This window comes from Plodia interpunctella, chromosome 30 (assembly GCF_027563975.2).
Source record: "Plodia interpunctella isolate USDA-ARS_2022_Savannah chromosome 30, ilPloInte3.2, whole genome shotgun sequence".
In the NCBI taxonomy this organism is placed as follows: domain Eukaryota; kingdom Metazoa; phylum Arthropoda; class Insecta; order Lepidoptera; family Pyralidae; genus Plodia; species Plodia interpunctella.
In genome coordinates this window covers 84,189-105,403 of record NC_071323.1, presented here as the reverse complement: position 1 = coordinate 105,403, position 21,215 = coordinate 84,189, and the positions used below count along the sequence as shown (strand labels likewise).

The following is a 21,215-nucleotide window of genomic DNA, read 5'->3' as shown; positions in this document are numbered from 1 at the left end:
TGTACATTTGAATCATCAAATAGATATTAATGTATCTAAAAAAACTTAAATTGAAGAGTTTTCTCTCCATATTAATAATTGACTCCCTAAAAACCATAAAAAAGCTTTAATTTCTAGCGAAACTAAAAAATACATCAAATAGATATGAAATCCTAAGAAATTCCAGCACGTAGACAGAGAAAACTATACACGTCGTGATAATATTTTGTTTCGCTCATATAAGAAAGAGGAAGAACAACAGGAGCGCTAAAATCTACTATATGATTGCGCTCTGTGTTGTTTCTAATCGTGTGCCACAGATAAAAACATTACTGTCGTGTGCCCTATTTTACGACACCAATCTTGTCTCTTTGTATGAGGAGAAGGCATGGATTTAATAAGTACTTCCCTACTTATTCCATGGGAGAAGGCCGGAAATCGTATAGAAATCTATCTCATTTGCCAGCTCCGTTGTCTTTAGCATGGAATTAGTAAGTACTCCGTACAAGTACTTACTAAATCCATGGTCTTTAGTTTTCTGCCTTTGACATTTGATCTTGTGGTATCGATATGCATGGTCAAAAACAGCTGACAACTTTATCAATAAAATGTCACTGTCATAACGTTTTCCATGAAAAAACATCGAGATTCCAAAAATCAAAACAAGATTTCGCAAGTTTTTACTATACTTTAATTTTGCTGATAATTCTAATTCATTTAAATTGTGTAACCAATTGATTACTTTACAGTTCAGGAAAGAAACAGAGCCAATTGCATAATACTTCGTTATTACATTTAATTATTAGGAAACTAAAAATTTCCGACTGAGAAAGATGAATTACACGGAAGAATTCGTAGTGAAAACTGAAATTGATGATTCTGGAATGGACTTTAACATAGAGATAGAAGTTTTAAATAAAGACTGGTGTATGGATGATGAGAATTTTGGCACAACTAACCCGTTTGCTGAAGAAGAAATTGTCATAGACTACGACGAACGGTTGAATAATATTATGAGATGTTGTCGCTGCGGTGAGCTCTTTGTAGACAGGTACATTGTACTCTAACTTCATTAACTCTCTCTCTCATTCGCATTCATGTAAAATTTTGACATAAAATTTTGATTTGTCTTTAACCAAAAATATATCAAGGTACTCTCAATATCAAATTTCATAAAAATTGGTCCAACTGTTTGAAAGTGAAGAAGTAATGAACATACAAACTTTCCCTTTGTTTTGCCCACTATTGGGAATAGGTTTCTATTAATGAACATTCTTTGTTATCCATATTTTTTATAAAATTTTGAATTGCTTTATAAAATATTATTTCAGCCGCAGCCTGTTCCAACACAATTTAACGCATTTATTTGTGCCTTTAGAGAAATTGCCCGACAAAATATTAGATTTTTATGAACCACCGGATGTGCCTACGGAATCCAACAGTCTACTTATGAAACGGAAAATGGACATTCTAGAAAATACCGAGACCAAACCAGACATGCTGATAAAATGCGAAATTGTTGAATGTGATTCAGAAATTATGGAACAAATCATAGATACAGAATCTAAAACAGATAGTATTGTAAATCAACAATCCGGACCACTAGTGATTGACAGAAAACTGAAGAAGAAAAAGACTGAAGATAACAATAATGAAATACCGATAACAAAAAGAGATCACCAATGCAATATTTGTCTCAAAGTTTTCAATTACAAGCATTGGCACGCCCACATGAATGAAGTTCACTCCACAATTACAATTACATGTAAATTATGCAAAAAGGATTACAAGTCGAAAAAAAGTTTAAGGAAACACTCATGCGGTGCCAAACCAAAGGAAAAGGTTATAAAAAAGATAAATCCGAAAGATTTAGGGAGTTTCAAATGTAGCGAATGCAATTCTGTGTTCAATTCTAAAGACTGTATGCAGAAACATGTCAAGAATGTACACAGCAAAGCTGTGAGGTGTGAAATATGTAATTCTCGTTTAGGGAGCGAGATGTACTTAGCCGCTCATATCAGACGAGTTCATTATGATGATGGGAAAGTCCACAGTTGTGATGTTTGCGGTAAGATATTCAAATCTCCAAGATATGTTAAGATACATATGAAAAATACCCATTGTAAGAAGAGTAACACTGAAGATTCTGTTGGGAATGCACAGTTTCGTGCAGGTGAATCCGCGCATGCGTCAGATAAGAGGGTTGATGCCAAGATCGCCGTGCGTTCAGAAACATATGACGTGGCTTGAGCAAAGTACGCTGCACACTCTCGATCGACCCGAGTCAGCCGGCAACTCTCTGTCTCATTTTTGCGTCGTACCTGTCGCATTGAGGGCTGTGCCGGCAACCCATCTTGGGAATGTTATTGTCGTCTATCAGCTGTCAAGGTTATGCCTTAGTATGTGCAAAGTTACACGCCACAGGCAGGTGGCAACCTAACTGGTGGCGACTGAATGTGAGCAGAGCTGTCGAGCCGGGGCCAGGGAGTGGCTGTAACTAGCACTCTCTAATACTGTATGTAGTCATTACCTCTTCATATTGAGTCAATAGATAATAGCTTATCCTTGTAAGTGCTTAAACTTTGTATTTGAAGACCATCCATGGGCGTAACATACCCAAGTACTGTGTTATTAGTTATAAGCTACTGACTTACCTGTAACAGATTATATTTCCGTTGGTGAAGAATATTGTTTTTATTTATCCATATAGGGCATCGTTAAATTACGTAATTTCATAATTACTCCAGTTTAATTGGATTCTACAGTTTCTTTCGCCATTTCTCTTTATTGGTTGTTTATTTATTAACTAGCGGCGGGTCCCGGCTTCGCTCAGATAAAAACATAATAAATTATACACCTAAACTTTCCTCTGGTATCACACTATGTATTGGTGAAAACCATATGAAAATTCGTGCAGTCATTTTAGTTTTTCGCAAATAGGCAGACAGATGCGGAAAGGACTTTGTTTTATGCAAGGATTTATGTAACTTTATCATAATATGTAAAATCACATGTAAAATTCTGAGTCTTTTTCTATCAGACAACCAAATATGATGCAGAGAGAAAAGGCCATAGACAGAACAGAGAGAATGTTTGTTCCATCATCTAAGCTTTCTTCTTTTAAAACATACAATGTATTTTGATGCAGTTTACACATCACTTAGGAATTTAGGATTCGAGACATTGTGCTAGGCTGGGCGGGTCACTAGTAGTATATAGGTAACTTAAAATGTGATGTGAAAGTCTAATTTCCAAAATGCTTTGACTTTTATAAAAAATTAAAAACTCAGAACGACTTTGACAACTAAATTTAATTAACAACTAATAACAAACTACATGCTAAACTCTTATTCAGCTGTCGGTAACTCTCTGTCACTCTCACTCAGCTTCTGCCTCTCAAACATCAACCTCAACTGTTCGGTAGCGGACATCGGCAGCCTGTCATTACTTCCGAGCTTAGCGTCAGGGAACTTCACTGTGTTTAATTCTGGGTTCTTAAAGGTCCATGGAGTCCATGGGCCCTGGATTGAGGGGTGGTCTGTGTACTGGTACTTGCGGAGGCGAGTGCTGGACACGTCTCCTTGCTGGGTGCGGAGCAGCTCAATCCATTTTGTTATTTCTGAGTGGGTTTTGTTGTGCATATTCATCCATACTCGGTCACCATTCACTGAAAAGTTATCAATACATTGGCTTAAGGCCGGTTCCACCTCTTTCTGATAAAATCATAATAATGTGATTGGCCATTTGCTAGTTAGCACTATCCAACCCTTGTGCAACAATTTTTGATGCTTTCTGTTCAATATGTAACATATAGACTATCAGATACTTTATCCGCAAGCAGTGGAACAGGCCCTAAAAGCCTGTAACAAATTGAACAGATAGTCAAAAGAATAATACTTATCAGACAGATTTATCTGGTAGTTATTTTATCTATCAGATTATGATATTTTATCTGAAAGTGATGAATGAAATATAGAACAACAGATGAGAGAGAAACAGAGCTTCAACTCACAATATTCCGCCACAATGACAGGGCTGCGGTGACGGCGCGGCTTGAGATACATCACAACTCCAGGGTTCTCCTTCGCAAACTCCACCATGTCTTGTTCTATGAATTCTCTGTAATGTTACACTGGATACTAAAGACAGGCAAATTACAGGGAAATAAATGTCTAATACAACTAGGGGCGTAGGAGACCGTGCGAAGTGGGGACGGAAAGTAGGAACGCGGTCTTGGGCTCCGACGACGGTCAAGGGCTGAGTAAGTAACCGAGAAAACGTTCAGATGAGAGATAACGGACTCCGACGCTTAATGGCTAAGGAAGAACCGGAAAATGCTCGATGAGAGAACTTTCTGTTAAAGTCAATAGGTTAGGTTTGTTAGTTTCAGTGACCTAAACAAAGCGAGCGTTGTATCGTGTTCATAAGCAACACCTTAATGTAATCATGAGATCGGTAATACTGCTCGTCAATTTATTGGAGTTTTTAAAATTTCATACCTACTTACCTAATTCCTCTGCTTCCACCGTGAGTTTTGCAGAACTTTAACACTATTCTCTGTAACTGACAGACATAGCGGCCGACGCCATTCTGCAGAGGCGCCCGGACAAAGCCGGACTTCATAAATATATTGTTATTGGACATTTTTGCTGAAAGTATGTAAATAAAATTATAATATATTTCTATTTTCGTGAGTGAGGTTATGTTTATTTTGACATGGTGACATTGACGTGTTTTTTGCGTTTTGTTCCAAGTCATAGGCCCTGATCGACAGGCTAGCAAAAAAAAAAAAACGGGTATTATATTTTAATATGCGTTATTTTCGGAGAAAAAGACTATGGATCATTGCAAAGCACAGATTATCTTATCATGCAAAGCCGCAGTATTGTTTTGTTGATCTTTGTTGTTATGGCTGCATGGGCTCAGATCCCTTTGCCTTTCCACATGGATAAACCATAGATTTAGGTCCCTGCGTGTATTAAATGGAAATAGTAGGTAGGTACTTCGTGTACCTACTAATTCCATGGAAATTTGTAATATTTCCACAAAATTACCTGGGCCAGCTCATACAAATTGGCAGAAAAGATATATTAGTACTCTGTCCCGTTTCTTATACAAAAGAGAACAAAATATAAAAGAAAGATAAGACGAAATCTAGAGCTGAGGTTGAAACCTCAACTCGTTTATTTCGCCTGTACTATACTATATAAGAAGGATATGAATATAATCTTTCCTTTTTGCTCGGTGTAAAAAAGGGGGTCTGTAGTTAAACGTTAATTATATTTCTGTATATCTTTATTAAACTTAACTGAAATCTTAGATTACCTATAAAAAAAGATTTTACACTTAGTAGATCTGTCGTTGCAATTTACTGTCCAAATACGCGCGCTTCATGGTATAGAAGAACCCCCTTCTAGATCTATGGTCTACACCATGAAGCTTTAATATAGCCATGCCTCATTGCTCAGTCGCCGTTGTCGTACGCCGAAACTATAAACAGTATAGTTTCGACGCACGACAACGCACGTCAATGTCGAAACCTAAGGAAATTAATGGAGTTACGTGCTGGCGAGCACGATTGAGCAATGTGGCATGATTCTTACAAATTGTTTACACAAAAAGCTAATACCGCTCTGTGTCGTAGTAACATTGCAGAAATATTCCAAAATTTAGTTCCCACTAAGTCGTATTTTGAATATTCTTCTCAAGGACCATCGTTTCTTTGGTGACCGGCGGCGAATCGCCTGTGTACCTGATAACGAGGAAATATAACAGATATATTTTAATAAACAATATAAAAGAGTTCAAGTGAGAGTCGGCACGGGACACGTATATCACAATAACTCAACAAACAAATGCATTTTGAAATCGGAATTCAAGCCACATGCAAAACTTAATGACCACGCTGTTAACTATCTTCTCGCTGGGAGCCGACCATCATTGGAGCAAGTTTTTTGTTGATCATCACTTGATCTAGCGAATGTTTTACGCCATACAACCAGCATTGTATATAATGTTATTGGCCAACACTTGATCTAACATCATTTGAGCGAATTTTTTTTTTATATTCTAGCTCAACGGATTACAACAGCTCAAGAAATAAATAAACGGAGGAAAGAGAGGGACGCCCGGCGCGGCCGAGCTTGTGAATAAATGAATTAGGAACATCGATGTAGAACAACATGAGATATATGTATTTCTGACGAAGCGTGGGAGTAGGAATGTTTTTTGTTTATTATTTTTTGTCATAAACTAAATATACTATTTATGATTTGTGGTTGTGACCTGTGGACCTGCCGCAGGTGGCGCACGGCGTAGTGGCGCGCGCGGTAGCCGCGGCCGCACTGGCCGCAGCGAAACAAAGCCGAGCCGTGAACGCTCAGCTTGTGAGTGTGCAGACTGTTGTTCGCTTTGAACGTCGCCGGGCACAGCGGGCACTGACAGATACATCAATTAATAATTTATCGGCAGAAGTCCTCAAACGATACATTGAAATATATTACAGATATGAAAACCTCTAATTAACACTAGCACCATCATCACATTTTTATAAATTTATAGTCAGCGAAAACTACAAACACATTTTTACAAATTTTGCTTTACACGAAGACAGATACAGAATCACTTATTTTCCCTTTGCAGGTTAGCCAGAGCCGAGGCCCACTTGCCACGTAGCATCGTAATCGTGGTCTCCTAGTTCAGCCGTTCTAGCCTCTATCTACCCCGCAAGGGATAAAGACATGATACTGTGTTTTTATCTATAAAAATTGATATGTATAGAATGGTGTTAAAATAGATAAAGAAGAAAAACTATATTATTAAACACTTCCAAAGGCACGTAAGGTACATAGAGACTAACATCTTTTGTTCTATGACTTGTGTCTAAACTTAATAAATACAAAAAAAAATATATTTTTTTTAGTTTTAATGTCGTTGTCCGCTACATAGCGCTACTGTACTGTCTCGTGTTGCTTGGCTATTACATGGTGTAGAATCGCAAATTAGACGAACCACGAAAAGTCGTGGAACAAATGTTGGTTGTTTTCATGTACCCAAGTAGTCGCACTACCAGTGACCCTGTCCCCCCCGCACCTGCACGCCGCGGCCGCGCCGGTGGCGGTGTCGGTGCCGCGCGAGCAGCGCGCGCGCGTGGAACGCGGCGCCGCACTGCTCGCACACGAACGGCTTCACGCCGAGGTGGCGCCGCTCGTGGTTCTACACCGACACACACACACACACACACACACATACAGGTGCTACTCGATCTAAACGCAAGGGTGGGTGAATTTCACGACTGTTTGAACGCGGCGTGTAGCGTTTCATTAGTGTCGCATTAGTATTTTTTAAAATACGTAAGCATTTATAAAATTAACATTGTACCAGTACTTTACTCAGTTACAAAATAGGATAATTAAATTGATTACTGTGTATGGTGCAATTTAATAAACACTAATGACAGCCCGCGGCGGCGTTCAAAACGCTCGTGAAATTCACCCGTATACATGTCACAGTTGTGTAAAAGTTATGTCTTTACATTTAATACAATACAAAATAAAAATATGAGGCGAGAGTAATATAATATTAATTAAAAAGAAACATACATACGCACATACACCTTCACAAACTTCCGCATTAATATTATTATTAATATTAGCAGGATACAAAAATGGCGCATTAGCAAAAGCTTTTCAGCTTGATAAGCATTTATCACACATAAAAATCGAAGATTTGAAACGTCTCTTGCTTAAAACACAAGCCTTTTTGCTGTTTTCTGTTTTGGTCTGTCAAGGTCTGACCGGCAGAGGATGCCTTATGACATTAAGTCGTGCAATAACGCTTGAATTAAAAGAAATACTCTAGGCTTGGTAAATGACAGATATCATAACAGATTGACTGAAAGAGTTCCTCCGTGGGAACAATAGTTCTGTTCCCTGTGGTCTTTGTGTTTTCTTATGCAGTAAAGTGAAATCGAAGAACGTTACCCTGAGCGCGGTGAGCGATGCGCAGCGGAAGTCGCAGCGACTGCACCGCAGCTGGTCCAGCCCGTGCTTGGCGCGGAGGTGCTCCAGCAGCCGCAGCTTGTTGCTGAGCCGCTGTCCGCAGTACTGCACGAGCGTTACGTAAGCTCACGTAGTGGTGGACGTCATAAATGTACGTATTGATTGAGGAGACATTACACATTTATTTACATTAAACTTACAAAAGCCAGTGACAATAACATCTTGTCCTGAAGTGTATGTACAAAAAATATCAATATACAAAATTCCGCGAGTTAAATGGGGAAAAATACTTCGACAATTTATTATTCTGTAAATGAACCAAATGCAGTCACAATATCAATTTATGCTTCGTACAGACAAAATGTCGTACCAATTTTGAGTTTCTAATTTACATCTAACCTAACTTCGTTCGCGGAGCACACGCGAAGGCGAGAAAAGAGAGGGAGTGAAAAGAGAGAGAGAGGGAGATAGACACGCACCTCGCAGACGGGCGCGAGGCCGGCGTGCCGGCGCTGGTGCGCGCGCAGACTGGCCGTCTGCATGGTCTTGTGGCACGACGAGCACTGGCTCAGCTGGCGGGACTGTAGTCACCACACGAGACTACATTACTTTTACAATACAATACTATATATGTATGCATTTTAAGGCTTATTGTTAAGCAATCACTTCCAGATTACGAAGAATCCTTCTATACAAAAATTACATTAAATTTATTGAAAGCACCGTGACACATGATTGTCGACGGAAATGTCGACTATAGTTCATGATCTATATAATATAATCCCACTGCTGTACAGGCCTCTCTCAATTTATGCCATTCCCCTCACTCCCGTGCTGTGCGAAACCACTTTCGATCAACAGTTTCAATCTTATAGAAGACCTTTTAAGATGAGTACAACTCGTCCCGCGTCACAGTCAAATCTTCCGTCGACATATTACTGTTGTGTAATTTATCGACGGAGAGTTAGTGTTTTCATTAATAAAAATGTCATTTTTGCCACAAGCTTTTATTATCGCTAATAAGATCAGTTCATTCATATCATAATGTCATCTTCGTTCATTCATATCATATGTCTTGACGACCTCGGTGGCGCAGTGGTAAAGTTCTTGCCACTGAACCGAGAGGTCCCGGGTTCGATCCCCGGTCGGGTCATGATGGAAAAATGATCTTTTTCTGATTGGCCCGGGTCTTGGATGTTTATTTATATATGTATCTATTTATAAAATATAGTATCGTTGAGTTAGTATCCCATAACACAAGTCTCGAACTTACTTTAGAGCTAGCTCAATCTGTGTGATTTGTCCTAATATATTTATTTATTTATATTTATTTATTATTTATCTCATATTATCAAATTGTCATCCAAACTAAACGTGTATAAAGTCAGTTGAAATTAAGCACCTGCATCAAAACTGAGTTACAAGATTTCTTCATATGTACTAAAGTCTTTTAGCAAAATAACATTTGGCAAAAAAGGATTATCCAAATCAAGCTTATAACAAATGATTTATTGACGAAAACAGTTATTGCAAGTGACTGAGATCTGATCGCAAAATTAACATTTTCGTAAAATTATATATTTGCCTAATAATATTTGGCAAAGAATAAATAAATATGCCAATGTATTATTGACTAGATATTGCCCGGGGCTTCGCTCCCGTGGGAATTTTGAGATAAAATATGTCCTGAAGCAATCTTGGATAATGTATCTTTCTAATAGGTGACAGAATTTTTGAAATCAGTTCGGTGGTTTCGGAGTTTACCCGCCTCAAACGTACAAACTCACAAACGCTTACTTCTTTATAATAATAGCATAGATATGAAACGGATTCAATAAATGAATACTTAAAGACAGATACGATGAGCGCACTGACCGCAGCCGAGGGCTTCCGCGCCTTCCTCTTCTGTTCGCAGCCGCGCGCGTGCGCGACCAGCGCCGCGCGCCCGAACTCACGCTTGCAGTACTGACGGACAACCATTCGCTTCATTACTATACCCTGTTACTTACAAATATATCCTGGTATTCATAAATAGTTAAAACATACTTTATGATAAAGTATACTTTGTCACTATCGCACGAAGTAGGTATATGTCGATACTAGCATTCTTGGTCAGGTCTACAAAAACAGATGTACGATCCAATCTTAAAAATAGGTCTAGCCGTTATGTTAAAGGCCGAATTTAGGTTCAGCTGATGATAAGCAGGCCACACCTGGGTGTAGTAACTGCCACCGGCTGCATCTAGACTTAGCCGGCTAAACCTAGATATAGCCGCACTTCGGGGTTTAGCCGTAACATGTCAAGGATGATGATCTGACGACACGACTGTGCGAAGTGGAGATTAAAAACTAGAAAAGCGGACACTGGGCTACGACGCTCCGCGGCTGAGGAAGGAACCGAGAACACTTTAAATGAGAGATATACAGGTTTACTTTATAACAAACGCAAAACCTCCTAAAGACTACCTCGGTACGTCAAAACAAGAAACTTTTATTCAACGACTTTTCGTGATTCGTAGTTTTTTTCATATAAAAAAATACAATCTAATTTGCGATTCTACACATGTTAACTCTATGTAATAGCCAAGCAACACGAGACAGTACAGTAGTGCTATGTAGCGGAATCGAACGTAGAGTTAACGTTTCATAAAAACGACATAAAAAAAAAGGAAAATATTTGTATTTATCGCGTTTAGACAAAAGTCGTAGAACAAAAGATGTCAAGTCTCTATGTACCTCACGCGCCTTTGGAAGGTTATGCGTTAGACACCAGTAACCCTGTAGTAGGTCGCTAGTGATTGTATAACATAGCACTCACAACGCAGGTGCCCGCGTCGGCCCCGTGCGCCAACATGACGTGACGCTTGAGCTTCTCGCGCGTGACGCGGCGCTCGCACAGCTCGCACGCGACGCGCGCGCGGTCCGCGTGCGGGTGCGCGCGCGACACGTGCGAGCTCACGCTGCGCACCGACAGCTCTCGCAGGCACAGCTTGCAGCGCACCCTCCGCCCGCTCGCGTCCAATATTTCGTACAGGTGCGACAGTTTTGCTTCCTTTTTGTTCACTGTCGAAATTTGCATGGTTTTGGTGTATTTGTGTTGCATGTGTGTGTGTGTGTGTGTAATTGAACCCAATCAAATAATCATTTAGCTTTTGTCTACAGCTTCGCCTGTGAAGGGTCTACTTAATAGGGTCTACATAATAAGGTTTGCTAGATAAAATAGATATATTTGATCATTGTGATCAATCACAGTAATTTTTTCACTGGTGTTTCTAATAATATATAAGTGTCTTAGATTAGTTACAAAATTTAAAAACTACACTATTTGGTATGAAGACACCTTGTATAGACATATACCCGGGTTAAAACATTAGGTGAAGCGGTGGTGTAATGGTTAGGACGCCCACTGTGTATTGAAAGGTCTCAGGTTCGTATTCTACTTGTGCCATATGACTTTGTACACCAATCTGACTCATGTATAGTAGTTTTCATAGACCACCACTTGCTTCCGGTGAAGGAAAACATTGTGAGGAAATCTGCACACTGGTTGACAGTTTAGTTCCCTAGTGTGCTTGCGACTACCTGCCACTAGTTGGCGGTAAGTAGTCATAAAAAGTCATGTCAGATGCCTTTAAGCAACTTGAATAAAATCTGACACCAGTGTTAGCAATAACACAATCCAATGATGATGAAGAACACATTGGGTACGTTTTATCTAGAAAAAATACAATATTTATTTATTATATTCTTAGTCCACAATTTGTTAACTTTTATCTTGTGTAATAAAGTTGAAATAAATAAATATTCAGCAACACATTGCCGTACACATACCTGCACTTTTATTTTTATTTTTTTCTTTTCCAGTTTTACCCGTTGTCTTGTGAGGGCCAGTCTTCAAATCTAACTGGCCACAATCACTGTTTTTCTCAATTAAATGTCTCAATGGTATATCATCATCATCAGAGTCATCCAGCATTGTCTCGGTCACCTCTGCTTGCACACTGTTGCAACTTTTCTTCCATTCCAATTCCTTTTTCAAGTTCAACAAATATGCCTCGGAGTCCCTGCATTTCTGCCTGAACTTCATACAGTTGTTGAGGAATGCCACGCACTCCGTACACATCTTTTGAGGAAGGCCGTCGCCAGCTGCCACCTGGATTCAAGTACTTTTTTAGAAATTTCATAAGTAAAAACTAATATAATTTACATATGTATGAAACAATGTGTGTTTATAGGTGAAATTTGGTACACGCGTAGAATACAACCTGGCATGGCCCTGGACCGGAGCCCTGGGACACGAAAGTAAGTAGGTAAATAATAATTTCGCCGAATATCAGATAAGTAGGTAGGTACCTTCAAACCTGTGGTGACAAAAATTGCATTCGAATATTCTGTTTGATCTATGCAGTCAACGAATATTGGATGCAAAGAACTTTGTTCCAAACACGTGCGACATAATGAAAAATCCTCCATTTCCATTTAAAATCACACTACACTATCACACACAGTAGTACCTGTAAAGTCTCAAACGAAATTGAATTGAAAACATTTTTTTTTTTTTTCAATAAGCGCAGCGCCGCCGCAACGTCAGAAATCCTAATTCGGAAAACAAAACGCGGCTGGCGCGACTGCACGGTTTCCAAATCCGGAAAAAAAACCTATACATAATATTCTTCCACCCAACTGTGATGAATTTGTATACAAAATATGTTTTTATATCTGTGTATAAAAAAATGTTCATATCACTGCGCCGCCCCCGCGCCGCACTCACAGGGATCCTGATTCAGAAACCGTACTTACAAAGTGGCCGCCGCACTTGGGATTGTCAAAATTGACAAAAAAAAAAGCCATCGAGAAATTAATTCGAGAAAAAGGCTCACTCACATCGAGTCGAATTGTATTAATATATAAATAAATTCACTTATTTAGAAATAAAGTTGCCTAAACATACTAAATTTATAACTTTTTCCATAGGTATTACAAACTCACTAAATGCACCAACCAGAAAGAACAAGAAGCAAAGAAATAAAGGGGAGCAAGAAGTGTCACTCCCGTTAGCTGTCTGTACTCTATACTGTTGTGGCAGAGTAAATTAATATATGTGTGGTCTGTAGGTTTTTGTGCAACTTAGAAGTTTTTAACATTTTATATGTGAATTTTATTCATTCTTTTGATTAAACAAACAATATAGAATATAGACTATTTGTGCGTCTCATAAAACAACAGGAACGATCGAAAGGAAAGGGGTTCAGCATAATAAAAGTGTCGCAATGCCGGATGCAGTAGCCGCCTGCCGCGTCTGTCTGGCGGCAGAAGTGCGGCTGATGACCATCGCCGGCTCGCTGCAGCTGGTGTACGAGAGGATCACCAACAATGCTGTTAGTATATACCGTGAATAAATGTTCGTTGTTTACTGTTAGGTCGAAAGAACAAAAAAAAATATGTTCACTGCTGTTTTGAACATTTTAGCTGCATACGGCTGACGGGCGGCCCGTGGCAGCTTGTTACATCTGCTACGCTCAGCTCGACAAGTGCCGCAAGTTGATCGTTACCTCGGAGCAGGCAGAAAATGTGCTCAATGCCATATTTCACAGACAATCTGAGGTAAATAAAGTATCTTCGTAATAAGATTTATATTATGCATTACATCTATTCTCATATATATATACACAATGTACGGCCAAAATTACTGGGTGTAGGAAGCTGAAATTTGGCATGTAGGAGCACTAAGAGAGGATTTTTGGAAATTCCACCCTGAACGGAGTGAAAGGAGTAAAAAACTTTATATATATATATATAATATTCTGAAAATTAACCCTCAACCCATTCGAAAGGGGGGTGAAAGATGTTGTATGGGACTTAATACAATTTTCAATATAAAAAGCTGAAAATTGGTTAACATACTCTTTGTAGTAAGTTCATTAAATTGACGCGAGCGAAGTCGCGGGTAAAAGCTAGTTTAATTATATGTATATTCACAGATAACTGAAAACTCAATATCTCTAGTTGACCGCAAGGCTTATGGCCTGTGTGGGTCGCTGAGCTACCACGGGCCCGTGCACACCACAGTGTGCAGCAGCAAGGTGCCGGCCCCCATCGTCATTAAAACTGAGCCGGAGAGCGATGGCACCAAAACTGTTGGGAAGAAGGAACCAAAAGGTAAGTGCTGTTCTGGATCTGAAGCGTTCACCATCACTGCCATTTCCATTGATATCCATTTGGTGAGTACATCGCTGTACATCATTGATGGCAGCTTCTATAAGTTTGTTCCAAACGAGACGAGCTCGTAGCTCTGTGCAGCAACCCTCATGAGAAGCGTGTCTGCAGGTCCTCCGCAGCACGCAGACTCGGATGACGTCCGCAACTCGGAGTGTGACTCGGATGAAGACTACCCCCTCAGTCTGTCACAGCTGTGTGACACTGAGATGGCCAGCACTGAGCGGAGAGGACGAGGGGCAGCAGGTATGATTTTCTCTTATTTCATATTCTGGCCCAAAAGTTAGTTTTGCTTTTGTTCAAGTATACAATACATTTCAAATTGATTATGTGTTTCTTGATGAAGCATGATATAATAACAGACAGACGACAGCAAAATGATACTACAATACTCTTGGTTTTCAGGTACGACAGCCTGAAAGTTATAGTTAATTTTGCGTTCATGAAAAAACGGAGAACTGCCTAGCATCAGCTCTTAGTGCGTTATCATGTCGCGACCCTGGAAATTTGCCAAATTTTTATACCGAGGTTAAGACCCGAACTTATCGAGAATTCTATTCACAGAGGTCACTTCTGCGCAGCCGTCGGCGGCAGCCAGACGGAGGCAGGCCGGCCCGCACCAGTGCAACGTGTGCCAGCGCCGCTTCCGGCGCGCCGCGCACATGATGGCGCACTTCGCCACGCACTCCGGGGAGAAGCCCTTCCGGTGCACCGTGTGCGACCAACGGTTCAACCGGAAGTCTATTCTGCTGCGACACTTCAGAGTCCACACCGGCGAGAAGCCGTTCCAGTGTGTGGTGTGTCACAAGGCGTTCGTCACTAACAGTGACCTGGTGCGGCACTCGCGAACTCACACCGGCGAGAAACCGTTCAAATGCAAAATATGCCAAAAGGCGTTCAACAGCAAAAGCAATTTGTTGAAACACATCCGCACGCACACCGGCGAAAAGACGTTCCAGTGTGAAGTGTGTCAGAGGGAATTTATTCGCGAAAGTAATTTATTAAGTCACATAAAAACTCACGCAACAGGCGCGAAGCCGCTCCAGTGTGACGTGTGCCAAAAACAATTCCTTGCTAAAAGTCAACTGCTGCGACACTCGAGGACTCACACTGGGGAGAAGCCGTACCAGTGCGAGGTGTGTCAGAAAGAGTTCATCACCAGAAGTGATTTGTTACGACACTCCAGAACTCACACGGGTGAGAAACCATACCAGTGCAAACTATGTCAAAGGGCGTTTATCAGTAAAGGTAATCTATTGAACCACATCCGAACTCACACTGGCGAGAAACCATTTTTATGTAATCTCTGCGATCATCGTTTTTATCACAAGTCTCATTTGTTAAGTCACATTAGAACTCACACCGGGGAGAAACCATTCGAATGTGTCGTGTGCAAACTGCGTTTCAATCAGAAGTCTCATTTGAAGAGTCACATGCGAACTCACACCGGCGAGAAGCCGTTCCAGTGCAAAGTGTGTCAGATGTCGTTCGTGAGCAAGAGCAACCTGCTGAGCCACACCCGCACGCACACGGGCGAGAAGCCATACCAGTGCGACGTGTGCCAGCACCGCTTCAGCCACAACCACACGCTGCTCAAGCATGTGCGCATACACACTGGGGAGAAGCCATTCCAGTGCAGTGTGTGTGGACACAGCTTCAACCAGAAGGCCACCTTGATAAGTCACATGAGGATCCACACGGGGGAGAAGCCGTTCGAGTGCAAAGTGTGCCAGCACCGGTTCACGCATCGCCGGTCGTTGTCGCGCCACTCCAGAACTCACACTAACGATAAACCTTTCCCGTGAGAGGGTCTCGCACTTTATGTTTCACAAACAGCAGTGTTTAAGTAATTGCTAGTCCCTTAAGAATATTTTATTTACACTCTTATTTATTTGGTTCACTATATATGGCTGAACAACATACATTTTACCACACTTTATAGAACAAGTTGCAAGTTTTCTTGGAGAGGACTGTCGTTTTAAACTACAAATGTGGTACATTACGTCAAATGCAAAAATAAATTAATATATTATAGTTATTTATCAATTAATGGTTGTTTCTATTTTTGCTTGCTGTTAACATACAGTGCCATAAATTGCAAACGACTAAATAATTGGTCAATGTAGCTCACTACTACCAGTAGACAATGATTTTAGCTGGAGCTCCACGCTCTGTATCCTGTACTGACAATAAATATATGCCATTATATTTAAATCCAAATTATATTTATCAACCTATGAAAATTTACATCAAACATTATATGAAACTAAACATTTAACATTCCTATTGATTAATGACTATTATTAATAAAAATATACAAAAAAAAAAACAACATCATCATCTTAACAAAATTATTAAATTTTTCTCATTGTCACAGAGCATCACATTACATTACCAAATTATTCTCTGTGGATAATCGAAATCATTCCACATGACTTCCTTATTGAAAAAGACATAGAACATTGCCGCATTCAAACATAAATACCATACAAATTCAAAAATAACAATTGCCCCCGTCGGTCTCACGAGCCTCAGTCTCAATATGATGTATGGAATCAAAAAATACCTTACTTCTACCATTCTTTGCAAGCACAAACTTAGAAACAAGCTAACACTATAAGGAAATAAAAATGATATACAATTTTGCTGTCTTAAATTATCATACAAACTAAACATTAGGAAAATATAAGCTGGAATTGTAGCATATTTTGCATAACCATACCTCCCAAACCAACGGCCCCATACGTAGAATGTGAAGTGCCTATTATCTGCTAGCATATACGGATGAACAACAGTATTATAATAAACTATCACAGCAAATAACAAAGAGAAAAGAAAAGCTTTGTACTTGTTAGACAGAATCAGCTTCAAAGTGGAAACAAATTTGGCCAACACGTAAGGCAAGCCAAATATACCGTAAAATATTAAAAAGTACAGCATTTGTGGGATGTGCAGGCTCGCCTCGTGCGCACTCTTGTCTCCCAGAACTATAGATCCATTCTTGAACACAAATACAACAAATGATATCAATGTTATAAGATGAGTGAACAGTACTAATGCATCATTTAAGGTTAAATATTTAAAAAAGGTAACGGAACAAGTTGTTATATGATACATCACAGCTATGAATAGATCAGAAATGCTGTAGTGATACTTTAACATAGACTTGTCAATATCTTTGGCAATTGACGACTGATGATTCAATCTCAATTTGGTCAGAAAATGGTTGCCAAAAACACGCGAGCTTTTAATGAAAATATCTAATATTTTGTGGCCGAAAACCATGGCTATCCAGACAATATTAGTTTGTCTCATCAGCACGCTCATCAAAGCAAAAACAAGTATCAGAATTTTACATCTGTTAATTAAACATAATCTTGAAAATGCTAGCAGAAAGGTCAATGACAAAGTATCAGAATAATAGACATGTGAAAAAAAATATAAAGGTGGCAGTATTGTCAGATTGATTGCCTGCAACACGGTTTTAGCAGAGTTGGTGCTGCCATAAACATACTTTAAAATTGACGAAAACAGTATCAAGTTAATACAAGATGCTGCAAGATTCACAAATCGCAAATTGTAAGTATTACATGAGAAATGCTGACTGAGGATTGCAGCCGAGGCCAGATAAAGTCCTGGTAGAGTAGTAATTTTTGGGTTCCAATAAGTAAAGTTGTGTGCGCAGTAAGCCAATCCCTGGGGTATATGGAACAGCTCATCTACCACAACCTGAAGTGTGGCATAAACTTTGTCAAACAAAAGTTTTGAGATGCTGAAGTATACTGCAACTGCTAAGAATAGAATCAGATAGTATTTCGGCTGCAACATCATTTTTCTTTCTGAAACAAAAAATAAAATTATAACAGTCCATACTAAATAAGATTTTCAATATTTTTGCTATTGATACTGTAGGATTAATAGAATTTTTTAGACGCATTTCAAATCAGACAACAGAAAAAGAGTGTAATTATTTGATTGTGAAGATAGATATGTATCCACCAAACTTTAGCAAATAAAACAACAAAACGGTCAGGATATCATTAGGCGGCAATCAATGGGTTCCCTGGAATCCAGATTCCATGTTTTATTTGCTAAAGTTTGATGGATACTTACCTGTCTTCACAATAAAATAAGTACCTACAGAAGAATGACATTCTTCTCCTCTTTGATTTGTAATGTATTATGATATGATACGATGAATGTGCCAGCACAGTGGCATTGTGCCTGCGAGACTGCTGCCGTTAGCCTGGCCCCGTTTCACAGGTTAGGAGGATTTAGAGGCTTTACAGAAACATGGCATTACAGAAGGGGCGAGCATACTTATTGCAACTAATAAAAAATGTAAATATTACTAACCTGGCTGGAGACAATACCGATTAACCTTGCTGACTCAAAATTATATAGTTTTTACAAACATAACTACATACGATTCGAATTGCAATTTTAACAAATTTTATTATATATATCATAAATAATAATTAATTGTAATTAATAATAATAACAACTATTTATAGATAAATTAATGGAAACAAATCAACCGGCCGGCACCCAACAATCCAGCATTACAGCCAATGACATTTACTGTCATCCAACCCTCACTGACTGTGATAGGTAGCTGTCATCCCGACTAGAGGCAAAGGTAGGTATTATACAAATACAATCTGATGTACAAGACAATTAGAGACTTTTATGAAATACCTACCACACAATAAGTGATATATATATATCGCGCCCTTGGAATTAGTAGGTACTCCAAATGAAATACTTATTAAAACCACGTGTCGCCATTATTGTTTTTGTACGCGCTATACGCGGTCGGTCGGTATCGGGTCGGTATAGCTCCGGGCCAGCTTCTTTATGCGCTTCTTGTTACCGCTGGTCACGCTCTTACCCTCAGAAATCTTGGCGATGATTTCTTTGGACGAGTCCGAGATAAAGGAGAATGTCGCTTGGAGCGCGGTGGGGAAGGTGGGGGCTGGTGTCGCTTGCTCGACCGTCGCGGCCGCGATTGCGACTGAGAGAGGCTCCGTCACATCTTGGCTTTGGGTGGGCTGGGGATGCGTCAGCGCCGGTGTAGCAGCCAGGGGCGGCGAGTTCGCCGGCGCGAGGGTGAGGGTGGAGAGTAGACGAACGCGGGGGTGATATCCGACTGTGGTGAGAGTGATTCCCAGGATGCCGGGACGTCATCCCCCACACGGCTCATCGACCCACGCCTGCTGGCCGGAGTGAGGTGGCGAATTGTATCCTCGAGAAGGGTTTGGCGTCCGATCGGGATGGGAGTGGTGTCGTTGGACGCGGCTCGTCGGAGCGAACAACACTAGCTAAAAATACGGTGGTCCGATACTAAAAAAAAATAAAAACCGAAAAAACTGACAATTACTATTGAAATGTATGAAAAATTAACTTCTGGGTGTCGAAAGGAAGGAAAATGAATATAGATCTGGCTAGAACTTTTTAGGTATGCTAATACAACTGCAGAGAACGATATGGCAAAGGCAAGTACAATAACCAAATTTGGAAATTGGTCTCTGTTCTGGCCTGCAAATTCCTATTCCTGTCCTTCCTTTTATTCCTACATTCCTACGAGACTGAAATTGAACGTCACTGCGTGTAAATTCAAACTTCGCGCGCTGCAAGATGTCAAGAAACGTCACTCGAGTTCAACCACCAAAAATCGCGAATGGCGGGCTGAAACCGTTGCTCTGCTCTTCTCAAAAAGAAAAATATTATCCTAACCGAAAGTGGACTGATCTTGGTGATAGTGGGTGTTAGTTCCTGTAATCTCTTCAAGGCATCGAAATCCAGAGATTCTACAGCCGGCATACAGCGCAAGAACTTCGCAGCTACTCATGTAAGTCCCGTACTTGTCCTTTGAAGTCCTTACCTACCTATCCTGTGGACCAGACGTAGGGAACTCCCAGGGAAAGTACTGAACGGGTTTAGGAATTTAGGACACAAGTCCAGGGTGTTATTTATTGCTCGGGTTTCTTTGTAATTCAAATAAACACCATTTTAAGTGTTGTAATGTTCCATTCGAGCGCGAAAATCATAGGGTATTTTAGGTCAAATTTCATAGAATTTCTTAAGATTATAGTTTACTTCGCTTTAAATAACTAGATTCAGTTAAACCATTATAAAAATCTTGCATTTATTGTGTTTTCTTTTGAAAGTATCCATATCAAAACTAAGTACGAAACTTCATAATTTGGTCGGGTTATATCGAAATTTTTAGAACATTGCAACATTTCCATGCTTGTTAGAATCTTATTGAGTAGGTACGTAGGTAGGTACTTAGCGCGTTCTTCGTTTCTTGTTCAGTCGTGTTTGTTGGTGAGGTTAAGTTTTACCGGCCGGCATATTGTAGACAACTTAGCGTTAATAGATTAACGAGGGTACGTTACCTACTTGCGATATTTTATTGAAAATTAATTCTTTCATTAGGTATTTTGTTAGGTATAAAGATTAGTTATCTAGTTACTTGGCAAAATGACAGACGAGAAGCAAATCGCAAGACAATTAAAGTTGCTTACTACTAAGCGAGAATATGCATTTAAGGATGTACAAATATTATATGATTTGTCTAAGATGATTCAAAAGGATAGTTCGTCAATATCTCAGTTCGAGGCTCGATATAAGCGCTTAGAATCTGTGCGTAAGAAGTTTACGGACTATACTTGCGAAATTAATGACTTGAAATTAAAACTTAAACCGGAGGATGCCATTGACATGCAGTCGATGCGCGCCTTCGATGAAACGTACTATGCCATTGTTGCTGCGCATTCCGCGTGGAGGTTGCAAAGCAATGTGAAATGTATCGCGTCGGAATCGTCGAGTACGTCAACCATCTGACCAAAACTTGAATTACCTATATTTGTCGGTAATATTGAAAATTGGCAAACATTTCACGATACTTTTTCGCCGTTGGTGCATTAAAATGATAATATTAATTATATAGAGAAATTTCATTATTTACTCTCGTGTCTGTCTGGTGCGGCACTTTACTCTCGTGTCTGTCTGGTG

At 39.8% G+C, this 21,215-nt stretch overlaps 5 protein-coding genes across 11 annotated transcripts; 2 read left to right on the top strand and 3 right to left on the bottom strand.

The window, feature by feature from the left end:
• The first annotated feature begins 551 nt into the window (after positions 1-551).
• On the top strand, positions 552-2,665 carry LOC128682595 (zinc finger protein 728-like). Of its 3 annotated transcripts, XM_053767407.1 has the most exons (3): positions 552-651; positions 729-1,030; positions 1,311-2,665. In XM_053767407.1, exons 2-3 carry the CDS (start codon positions 813-815, stop codon positions 2,227-2,229), a joined length of 1,137 nt encoding a protein of 378 aa, XP_053623382.1. In that variant the 5' UTR covers positions 552-651; positions 729-812; the 3' UTR covers positions 2,230-2,665. The 3 variants fall into 3 exon arrangements, with proteins under 3 accessions (XP_053623382.1, XP_053623381.1, XP_053623383.1); XM_053767406.2 differs by having other exon boundaries at positions 603-1,030; XM_053767408.1 differs by lacking the exon at positions 552-651 and having other exon boundaries at positions 865-1,011.
• Positions 2,666-3,272: 607 nt separating this feature from the next.
• mRpL43 (mitochondrial ribosomal protein L43) lies at positions 3,273-4,705 on the bottom strand. Its single transcript, XM_053767253.2, has 3 exons — positions 4,487-4,705; positions 3,992-4,098; positions 3,273-3,646 (listed from the first exon to the last, which is right to left on the bottom strand). Exons 1-3 carry the CDS (start codon positions 4,621-4,623, stop codon positions 3,327-3,329), a joined length of 564 nt encoding a protein of 187 aa, XP_053623228.1. The 5' UTR covers positions 4,624-4,705; the 3' UTR covers positions 3,273-3,326.
• Positions 4,706-5,250: 545 nt separating this feature from the next.
• On the bottom strand, positions 5,251-12,558 carry LOC128682508 (zinc finger protein 425-like). Of its 3 annotated transcripts, XM_053767231.2 has the most exons (9): positions 12,333-12,557; positions 11,811-12,132; positions 10,798-11,042; positions 9,855-9,944; positions 8,459-8,560; positions 7,962-8,084; positions 7,072-7,194; positions 6,265-6,416; positions 5,251-5,731 (listed from the first exon to the last, which is right to left on the bottom strand). In XM_053767231.2, the coding sequence occupies exons 1-9, from the start codon at positions 12,456-12,458 to the stop codon at positions 5,659-5,661; spliced, it is 1,356 nt and encodes a 451-aa protein (XP_053623206.1). In that variant the 5' UTR covers positions 12,459-12,557; the 3' UTR covers positions 5,251-5,658. The 3 variants fall into 3 exon arrangements, 2 of the variants coding, with proteins under 2 accessions (XP_053623206.1, XP_053623207.1); XM_053767232.2 differs by lacking the exon at positions 7,072-7,194 and having other exon boundaries at positions 5,252-5,731; positions 12,333-12,555; XR_008406121.2 differs by lacking the exon at positions 5,251-5,731 and having other exon boundaries at positions 6,283-6,416; positions 6,991-7,194; positions 12,333-12,558.
• Positions 12,559-12,759: 201 nt separating this feature from the next.
• Positions 12,760-16,245, top strand: LOC128682506 (zinc finger protein 182-like). Of its 3 annotated transcripts, XM_053767228.2 has the most exons (6): positions 12,760-12,876; positions 12,954-13,357; positions 13,449-13,583; positions 13,961-14,138; positions 14,307-14,441; positions 14,760-16,245. In XM_053767228.2, the coding sequence occupies exons 2-6, from the start codon at positions 13,250-13,252 to the stop codon at positions 15,998-16,000; spliced, it is 1,797 nt and encodes a 598-aa protein (XP_053623203.1). In that variant the 5' UTR covers positions 12,760-12,876; positions 12,954-13,249; the 3' UTR covers positions 16,001-16,245. The 3 variants fall into 3 exon arrangements, with proteins under 3 accessions (XP_053623203.1, XP_053623204.1, XP_053623202.1); XM_053767227.2 differs by having other exon boundaries at positions 12,778-13,357; XM_053767229.2 differs by lacking the exon at positions 14,307-14,441 and having other exon boundaries at positions 12,774-13,357.
• Positions 16,246-16,398: 153 nt separating this feature from the next.
• Alg10 (ALG10 alpha-1,2-glucosyltransferase) lies at positions 16,399-18,776 on the bottom strand. The gene is made up of 2 exons (XM_053767230.1): positions 18,552-18,776; positions 16,399-18,034 (listed from the first exon to the last, which is right to left on the bottom strand). Exon 2 carries the CDS (start codon positions 18,024-18,026, stop codon positions 16,587-16,589), a length of 1,440 nt encoding a protein of 479 aa, XP_053623205.1. The 5' UTR covers positions 18,027-18,034; positions 18,552-18,776; the 3' UTR covers positions 16,399-16,586.
• Positions 18,777-21,215: the final 2,439 nt, after the last annotated feature.

What these genes read in the sequence shown, in the direction of transcription:
- LOC128682506 (XM_053767228.2), top strand. Translation starts at nt 13,250, where the DNA reads ATGCCGGATGCAGTAGCCGCCTGCCGCGTCTGTCTGGCGGCAGAAGTG. An exon ending in AGAGGATCACCAACAATGCT is followed by an intron (nt 13,358 to 13,448) that starts GTTAGTATATAC and finishes TGAACATTTTAG; the next exon opens with CTGCATACGGCTGACGGGCG. An exon ending in GAGAGGACGAGGGGCAGCAG is followed by an intron (nt 14,442 to 14,759) that starts GTATGATTTTCT and finishes TTCTATTCACAG; the next exon opens with AGGTCACTTCTGCGCAGCCG.
- LOC128682595 (XM_053767407.1), top strand. Translation starts at nt 813, where the DNA reads ATGAATTACACGGAAGAATTCGTAGTGAAAACTGAAATTGATGATTCT. An exon ending in GGTGAGCTCTTTGTAGACAG is followed by an intron (nt 1,031 to 1,310) that starts GTACATTGTACT and finishes ATATTATTTCAG; the next exon opens with CCGCAGCCTGTTCCAACACA.
- mRpL43 (XM_053767253.2), bottom strand. Translation starts at nt 4,623, where the DNA reads ATGTCCAATAACAATATATTTATGAAGTCCGGCTTTGTCCGGGCGCCT. An exon ending in GGTGGAAGCAGAGGAATTAG is followed by an intron (nt 4,099 to 4,486) that starts GTAAGTAGGTAT and finishes GTAACATTACAG; the next exon opens with AGAATTCATAGAACAAGACA. An exon ending in TGTCATTGTGGCGGAATATT is followed by an intron (nt 3,647 to 3,991) that starts GTGAGTTGAAGC and finishes ATAACTTTTCAG; the next exon opens with TGAATGGTGACCGAGTATGG.
- Alg10 (XM_053767230.1), bottom strand. Translation starts at nt 18,026, where the DNA reads ATGATGTTGCAGCCGAAATACTATCTGATTCTATTCTTAGCAGTTGCA.
- LOC128682508 (XM_053767231.2), bottom strand. Translation starts at nt 12,458, where the DNA reads ATGGAAATGGAGGATTTTTCATTATGTCGCACGTGTTTGGAACAAAGT. An exon ending in AAATAAAAATAAAAGTGCAG is followed by an intron (nt 11,043 to 11,810) that starts GTATGTGTACGG and finishes AAATTTCGACAG; the next exon opens with TGAACAAAAAGGAAGCAAAA. An exon ending in GCCTCGCGCCCGTCTGCGAG is followed by an intron (nt 8,085 to 8,458) that starts GTGCGTGTCTAT and finishes ACGCTCGTGCAG; the next exon opens with TACTGCGGACAGCGGCTCAG.